Here is an 8,617-nt window from a genome sequence, read left to right on the forward strand (position 1 = left end):
TGGTACCCTTCTGGGTAAACGTTGTTAAAGTCTCAAATGCATAAAGTTTGTCTTATTTAATGAAGCTTACAGGGAATATGGCACCAAAAGGGAGATGGGGAGCGTTTGGGGAACATCTGTAACGGTCCCCGTTACAATTAGCACTAGTTTCTGGTATCTTAAACGTTTCTCCCTCGTTTCCTCACTGCATCCACATCATCTCCGGAACCCCCACCCCACCCCTTCTCCCTCATTTTGTCCTTCATATACACACACATTTCCTTTTGTGTGATTCTTTTTGCCTCTCCTTTGATCTTTCTACCTCCTACTCCTTCCTTTTCTTCATACTTTCTCTCCACGTACAATTTAAAAGCTGTTACACACTACACAGGCTGCATACAGCCTTTAAAGAAAGTGTTCAATTTCCTCTCTGTGATTGATTTTATCGTAAGATGATAGTTCATCATGAGCATGCATTGGAAACTACCTTCAAGTTATGATCGAGGACGACCTTAAAAGACGGGGCTTCTCCTCTTCTCTTCAACCACTGAATGAAATTTAATGAGACGTTCGGAGATTTTACATTACAGTGCCTTTGCACCTCCTTTATTCTGATCTGTCATCTATTTGGGGTCTCCCATAAAAATATGGTCTTTGTCATCATAATTATTTGGGAGGCGGGGGATCATTTTTTTTTGGTCTGTGCTCACAGTACCTCTGCTTTAAAAATGTGTTTTGTTATTCAATAATTCAACTAATTTGTAAATATTTGAAAACAAGTTATCTTCATGTATTTTCATTTGTTGATGCTGGGTTTTTTCGAAACACTTCCTCTTATGCGTCTTTGTCATTTACTGTTGTTAATTGACCCATTATTTGACACTTAGTCTTGTACATGTATGTACACGTGATTGCTAACTAATGAGAAACATGCTGAAGCAGCATGTTCCCCAATGGAATGAAACGTATTTCACGGCATTTCATTCACTCTCCAATAATAACAAGAGGCCCGCGGACCTTATAGGTCAAATGAGTATCATGCAATTGAATTTGGTTCGTGATTTAAACCAGAGGCCATAAAATTCACAAAGAAAAAAGAGGCACCATTGCTTATCATAACCATACACTTAGCTCTACTTTGGTTAATTAATACCAATCAGAGTAACAGAGTGGCCCTGGGGCCATTTATTTCAAGATTTTGGATATTTTGTCTTAAAATTTTATTTCACTATAAAGGGTTGATTAGATTCCTTGATCAGCTTGCAGGTGATGCGAGTTACATAACAAAAATTTCTAAAGATCAAGATTCATTAGCTGAAATTCCGAGAAAACAAACTACTCTTTCAAATCTGACATGCATTAAGGATGAAGGATTTCATTTTTTCCTGAATTTAGACCAACAAATCCAACAGCTAGAAACATTTGAAAATTTGAACTTGTATGGCCAGAACTTTTACAGTTACATCTACTCTAGCTTAAAAGAAAGTAAGGACTTAAAGAAATCTTGGTTGACTCTATTTCATGATGAGGATGAAATGAATGTTAATGACTATCAAGAAAGTCTTGAAAACATGTACATTGAAGTTCTTACAAAGTATATCAAAATGTCCTCCGCACAGTTCCGCCAGGAATACAAAAGAGAGCTAAGAGTACAAAAAGAGGAGGCTCATAGAAAACAGATCCGAATGCGAACAGACAAAGCAAATAAACAAAAGCTGGATTTCAATTTTATCATTGTTGATGAAAGCGATTGCAAGATGAAATCTCATTTGCGCCTCCAAAATGAGTTGTTAGACAATGACAGTTTCTTACAAGTATTTACCAAATCAAATGTGATGCAGTTATGTAAAGCATATAATCTGAGTATTTCAAACAGGATGACAAAAAAATGAGTTATGTGCATCTTTAAAAAAATCCATCCAAGACCAAGATAAAATGCCAAACTCAGCAATACTAACAACTGAAGCAGGAGAGAAAGTCACATCTGAAGAAACATTCTCTGTACAGGGTCAATCTACATCACACGAAGATAATTTAGTCAGACCAGGCCCATCAGGGGGAGGTAATTCAATTTCTTTATCACATTCATTCTCTTAACATATAGAGGCCCATAGATTGACAGGCAGGCATTCATCTGCTTAATTATATTAATTAACTGCACTATCCTATTTTGGTACACAAGTTTATTTTCTATTGAAATCTCATATAGATGTAAATCACTACTATTATTTAATACACTGATATTGATCAATACACCATTTTAAAGAATGAAATTTTTAACTGATTTTAACAGGCATTTTGTCAAATTACATGCTAAAAGTTAATAAATATTTTTTTCTTTACCGTTTTTTTTTAAATGCTCATCAGTTAAATTTTTGAATTATAGAAGACACCACCCAAAAATCTAATCCAAGAAGAGGCAGGAAAAGGAAGAGGAGACAAGGAGGTAAAGGGAAGAAGAAGAAAACTGTAGACCAGCAGCTGAGTGATGTTTACATGTGTGGAATATGTGACCAGCAATGTGACAATGAGTGTGTTTGTTGTGATATATGTGATACATGGTATCATTTCATTTGTTTACAGGTTGATGGGGATGACGAGGAGTTTAATTCTGACTGGTATTGCAATACTTGTAAAAATAATTAAATTGCCTGAACACATATATTGCATTTGTCTCATGTTTGTTTACTGTAAAACAATTAAGGCAATTTGATGGGAGCAAATTCAATGAAGAGGAGTTTATAATTTGTCATTCTTACTGATGTTAATATTTGAACTTGAAAAAAAAAACATATGGCCCATGGCCATTCTGATCGTGCTACCCGACCATATTAAGTAATATTGATAATGCATATCATACAAGGATTATTAATTTTTTTCTACATATATTTTAGGCTCATATATAATGTGTTATTTCAGACTATCAAGTATCAAAGTTAACACTTAACTTATTGCTTTCTTGAATTTGAATCACTAAGAATTGATTGAGTCTGAATTAAGGACTCTCGATCTGTGCATCGTCAGTGTAAAATGTTTTTTTGAGATTGAGAAAAATATGTTCTATAAAGGTATTATTTTTGAGCTTATGTATTTATTTTTCACCATATGGTACTTGACATTTACCCCCCCCCCCCCCAGGAATAATAATCAAACACAACAGTACAGTATAACAGTATACTTAGCTTAGTGAATAGAAATCACAGGTGTTTACTTCCAAGAAGAAAATACATGTAAACAAGGGCAGTGGAAGTTAAAGTAAATAGCATGTGCATACTATATATTTACATTAACTTCCAGTGCCCGTGTTTGTAAAAAATGATTTATCTTGGACTTGAAAAATGTTAAGAAGATGAATACTTGAATTAATAACAAAATGTGTAATGATATACTGTGAATTTCTATTTTTTAGAATAGAGATCTAAGGGCTGATCACTCTAACTGCAGAAAAATCAGAACTCTTTAGTGTGCAGTGTAGAGAGGGTTCTTAAATTATTGCTAAATTTAATATATAGTTATATTATATTTATTCAGTATATTTGATTCTAGTATGCCTTGGTTATAGTTATACCGTACTGCAATTCTCCATTATTCATACAGTTAACTTTAAAAGGCTTAAATATTTAAAATGCGACCAACTCTTTATAAACGTTAAACATACCATGACAAAATAAATTGTTTCTGGTTACACATGTTCACATAATTATTTGAATATGCCGCTTCATATCTATCCAGCTGCCATCTAGTGACGGGAAAAAATATTAAATTTTATTTTATTATTGACCAATCAGAACTAGCGAAATTCTTAGGCACTTGGGGGTATAAAAACATCTTTTTCTTCGAAGGAACGGCATTGGAGCGGGACGAAACGGTACATATATTGATAGTAAGTTATATGTGAACTATAAATCGCGTCAAGTCTTCTGAGAAAGGCCCACAATACCTCAAACCCGAATTTGCCTCAAAAAGAGTGTCCTACCCTTCTTTTTTTATACATACACATACTATATATTTACATTAACTTCCAGTGCCCGTGTCCTTCCTCACTATCTCCACGTACATAGTTCCTCGTTTTAAAACCTAGGAGTAGAGGAAAAGAGTTTAAAGAATTTATGCATTTTCACTATTTAATCAATAGAACCCCGTCCTAACACCTTAGGTCATTAAGTTCGCAATTTGGGAAGAGGCGGCCTATTTGTAACATATTCGTTACAACAAGATATCTCGAGATGCCTTTTAGCTATTGCAATGAAATTTGACACAACCCCCCCCCCCCGGTCTAAGGAAGACCCCTATTGATTTTGAGGTCAAAACCTCAAGGTCATGAATTCATAACAAGATGTGTTTATTGTGTCTCTTAGTTCAAGGTCAAAAATATTTATATCAGCTGAAAGGTCTTGTCACAATAAATATACATGTGAAGCATGAAAGCCCAAGCTCCAACTGTTTACACGTTATGGCCAACGTTAAATTGTGTTATTTTTTGTAAAAATAGGTCAGTCTCCAAGGTTAAATTTAGTAGTGCCTAAAGAAAAGTCTGTTTAATGTAGAATAGGTTTATAAAGGAACAGAGATATCAAATATGTCATATTGATAATTAGCGAATGCTTAGATGCATTTGATTTCAGTTCCTTGTGGTAAAACAACCACTGCAATCCCTTAGCTCATTCAAATCAATTTAAATAACTTAATATTCTCTCTCTTTCTCTCTACATCACGTTTATTAGACATTGCAAGATGTGCTTCTTTAGAGGTTGTCGTAGAACTCTCCAGAAAGGTGTGAAAGTTTATGTAATCATGAAATGTTATAACAAATTTATATTCTTTCATGAGAAATAATTTTATAGTCCAGTGAAAACTTACTCCTGTTTTATAATTAATCTTCAAAAAACTTACGCTTTCTTGGGGGAAAACTTGCACAGTGCAAAAATAAACAGATTTAATGATTATCTAATGCCAATTAGAAAGTATTAAAAGTCTCAGCTGTGAATTTGTTATTTAACACCCCCTCCCCGATAATATTATCACACATATGAGAACGCCACCAATTGCCATTGGAGAGCTACAAATTTCCCTCATACTTAGCGCTCAAGGCCCTTGACGAGTGCGGGATCGTTCTCGTGCCAGCAGCAACCTACCGCGACACAGGACCTCGGTTTATACGGTCTCATCCAAGGACCAGTTTCCACATCCCACAGTGTGTAATAAGGATCAACTTCAAAATCCGCTACTTTAGAGCAGATGCTCTAACCACTGCGCCACGCGAGAGACTCCTAACTTTAGAACGTTTATTAAACTCTTGTTGACCTTACTCCAGTACTAATTTTCAGTGTAGAATATCTTCCTTAGGAAGATTTAGTATTGATCGGCTAACTAAGTTTTGACTTCCTAACGTCAATTTTTTTCATTATCATGTCTTATATAAGATTCATGTATTGCAATCACTCCAACCCACGTCTTTGATTTCAGAACCGATGCTGAAACTTGATTGTCCAATGAACATTCAACAGGAATTTTACACAAAAAATCTAATAGGTTTGATGATATATAAACGGAGACACTTTCAATTTTTCGTAATAAACAATCATTGTTCATGATGGGTAATGGGAGTGACTTGGGAGAGAATTGCACTCATATCAATAACTCTGTTAGCATTCCTGAACCCCCTCAATATATTTTGGTCATTGCCAGTGTTCTCTACTCGGTAATCTTCACTGCTGGATTCGCATCAAACACGTCTGTCGTGGTGGTTGTCGTGATTGCTAGGCGGATCCAGTCACGAATGAGCGCCCTCTTTGCTAACCTCAGTGTTGCTGATTTGATGGTACTCATCGTCTGTATACCCTCGGCTGCAGTTGATCTTTTTGCAAAAGAAGTATGGTACCTTGGCGAATTTATGTGTAAGCTAACCTGATTACATCATTTATTATTGTAATAACTCCGACTTAAAAAGTGGGGGAAAATCTTTATTATTCCAAGCTAAAATGATATTTATTGAAACTTACCTCGCTAAAACAATGGCAGCAAATGTTGTTGATTATATTATTATGGATTTGACAAAGTGAGTCATGAGAGAGTGTAAAGAGATTTCTTGTTCGTAAAATGTACAATTACTTTTTTCTTACCTCCATTATTTCTATTTCAGGTCGGTTTGTTCCATTTGTAGAACACCTCGTGTCTTTGGCATCTGTGCTCACGATAGTTGCCATCACATATGATCGATATCGCGGCATATGTTTTCCACTCAATTCCCCCTGTTTTTGGACCAAGTTAAAGGTTAAATCTGTCATCACTTTGATATGGACAATTGCCGTAACAGCAAGTATCCCGATAGCGTTCATTGCCGTTTATCGCGACTCAAGGTTCGTCGATGGGACCCTCATTAAAGTATGCAGAATGCCAATAAATACACTGTGGAAGAAAATTTACATAGTTGGACTATTTTCGGTATTTTTCATCCTCATGCTTTCTTTACTACTCTTCTTTGTTGCCCGTATGTGCAGAAAACTTATTTGGCATGTTCAGTTTTTGGAAACGCGAACTGGACAAGATGCCAACAAAATGGCTAACGGAAGACGCCGTGTGATTTGCATGCTAATTCTCGTTATTACTACTTTTTTCTTATGTCTGTTGCCACAGAGGATACTGGGGATTTGGCTCATTTTCGTCCACCCATCAGAACTTTTTAAATTAGGATTAGAAGGCTATTTGAATTTGATCACTTTTACACGGATAATGTTATACATTAGTAGCGCATTAAACCCGATAATATACAATATTTTGTCGAAAAGGTTTCGGTGTGCTGTAAGGGAGATGTTACCATGTGGATACAAGCGTCATAAATACGATTCAAATTCTCTTGCTCTGGTTAAGGTTATGTCAATAGTAAACGTGCAGTTGCTTCCCTCTGCTTTAAAAAGACGACACTCAACGTTAGACAGATATAAAATTTCTTGTAAAAGAGATACCATACTTCATAGTGAGGTTAAAATATATCGCGAGAAAGAGACATTTCTTTGAATTATTTTTACAATTTTATCTGGTAGATGTAATTCACAATACTTTCATCTCTCAATTTTATGGAAATGAATGTTTTTAGCTTTATTTATTACAATATCCCCCCTTCCCCCAAGAAAAAAAAATAAAAGAAGTTTCGGGTGAATTGGAATCACTTTGTCCGTTTGTCTCTATAAATGTTTATTTGAAGGTATTACCTTTAAAAGATTTCAATGTATATACCTTCTTTCGAAATTGTAGGTGAATCAAGTTATTTCTTGTTTGGGTATCTCAAGGAGACTCGATTTACACAGATGTAGCAATCTCGAAGTCATTTTGGGCATGACCGTAGGGTAAATAAAAAGGGTGACGCTTTTAAGATGACTGACAATGATATATCCAAAACCATCTATTTACAAACCAGAACTAAGAAGGGACATAATCATGGTTTGACGAAGTAGATCTCCAGAGCTTTGAAGGAGCTAATTCCTGAGTCTAAGGTTGCGCGTGACCCAGATGTGTTGTTTTACTTAATCAGGATTATATTGAAAAAAAGGTTCAAGCTGTACAGGATTCGTAAAAGGCATTGGTGCGCCGTATTCGATGGGACTCTCGCTATTTACGAGGGCCGCAATATAAAGCCGCTTATTTAGTCAATTTTCAGTATAATTAACCGTCTTCGATGTACACAGACTTATGCTATACAGCATTGGTTAGCGACAAAAATAACTGTGTACTTCTTCTAATGCAACAGGGAAAGATACAATAGCACAGGCCAGTGCAGTAAACTAACAAACAAAATTACATAACTGCAATAAAATGTTAACAAAGGTAATGCAAGATAATCAGCACGAACACGGGTCCTCATTCCACGCCAAAAACCGTAACACTGAAGTGGTCAGGTGTGAAAAAAAATCGAATGCGAAGATGATACCCTGGTGCTGAATTTGTATAAAGTATCAAAAATGGCGTATGCGATTAAAATGAAATATCTATGTAAAAGTGGGATCAAAACAGAAAAAAATAATTTATCTATCCTCAGTAAGCATTGCGTGTAAATTAATTATGTTCATTATCATAATTTATGGCAAGGCCAAGTATCAATAATAAAATTAAAATTTGTGAAAGTGCAATGTATCAATCAAACTCGTGTCCAAAAATTTGAAGTTTCAATAACTTTGATATGAAATAAGAATTTTAATACACATCGAGAAAATACTACCTTTGCACCTTTAAGTAGTGTTTTTATTCATCCAGTTATTAAAGTTAGGAAAAATCCTGTCATGAAAATTTGCAGTTTATCTTATAACACAATGGAAGTAGCTGAGGATTTTTCTCTTTTTTGACATTTTAAAATGCCTTTTACTGGTTCCCTTACAGGGGGTTTCGTCCGATAACTACAGGACAGGTGTAGTTCAAATCTGAGCATTCTCATTGATACATAAAGCAGTTACTGCTCTTTGCTCAGATAAACTATTGGAATATTACATGTATATTTATTTATAAACTTCTTAATTTAATGTTGGTATATTTATTTTTGAATCCCGGAATTTGCCACTGCTAGATCTAACAGCAATAAATGTATGCTGCGGTGGGGGTGGGGTGTAAGAATCTAAATAACCAGAAGTCTCTGATGAGACTGTAG

General features: G+C 35.2%; 2 protein-coding genes across 2 annotated transcripts; both read left to right on the forward strand.

Annotated features, from left to right (window-relative positions):
* The first annotated feature begins 1,299 nt into the window (after positions 1 to 1,299).
* Positions 1,300 to 2,710, forward strand: LOC134278614 (uncharacterized). The gene is made up of 2 exons (XM_062760911.1): positions 1,300 to 2,041; positions 2,366 to 2,710. The coding sequence occupies exons 1-2, from the start codon at positions 1,915 to 1,917 to the stop codon at positions 2,623 to 2,625; spliced, it is 387 nt and encodes a 128-aa protein (XP_062616895.1). The 5' UTR covers positions 1,300 to 1,914; the 3' UTR covers positions 2,626 to 2,710.
* Positions 2,711 to 5,572: 2,862 nt separating this feature from the next.
* LOC134278613 (growth hormone secretagogue receptor type 1-like) lies at positions 5,573 to 6,996 on the forward strand. Its single transcript, XM_062760910.1, has 2 exons — positions 5,573 to 5,876; positions 6,122 to 6,996. Exons 1-2 carry the CDS (start codon positions 5,573 to 5,575, stop codon positions 6,994 to 6,996), a joined length of 1,179 nt encoding a protein of 392 aa, XP_062616894.1.
* Positions 6,997 to 8,617: the final 1,621 nt, after the last annotated feature.

The sequence above is a fragment of the Saccostrea cucullata genome, unplaced genomic scaffold (assembly GCF_032062105.1).
Source record: "Saccostrea cucullata isolate Sc308-1 unplaced genomic scaffold, CSIRO_AGI_Scuc_v1 ctg12140, whole genome shotgun sequence".
Lineage (NCBI taxonomy): Eukaryota > Metazoa > Mollusca > Bivalvia > Ostreida > Ostreidae > Saccostrea > Saccostrea cuccullata.

Bases quoted from the DNA above. Each gene is read 5' to 3' on its own strand.
- LOC134278614 (XM_062760911.1), top strand. From the start codon at position 1,915: ATGCCAAACTCAGCAATACTAACAACTGAAGCAGGAGAGAAAGTCACA. The intron at 2,042-2,365 runs GTAATTCAATTT...TTTGAATTATAG, and splicing joins ACCAGGCCCATCAGGGGGAG to AAGACACCACCCAAAAATCT.
- LOC134278613 (XM_062760910.1), top strand. From the start codon at position 5,573: ATGGGTAATGGGAGTGACTTGGGAGAGAATTGCACTCATATCAATAAC. The intron at 5,877-6,121 runs GTAAGCTAACCT...TTTCTATTTCAG, and splicing joins GTACCTTGGCGAATTTATGT to GTCGGTTTGTTCCATTTGTA.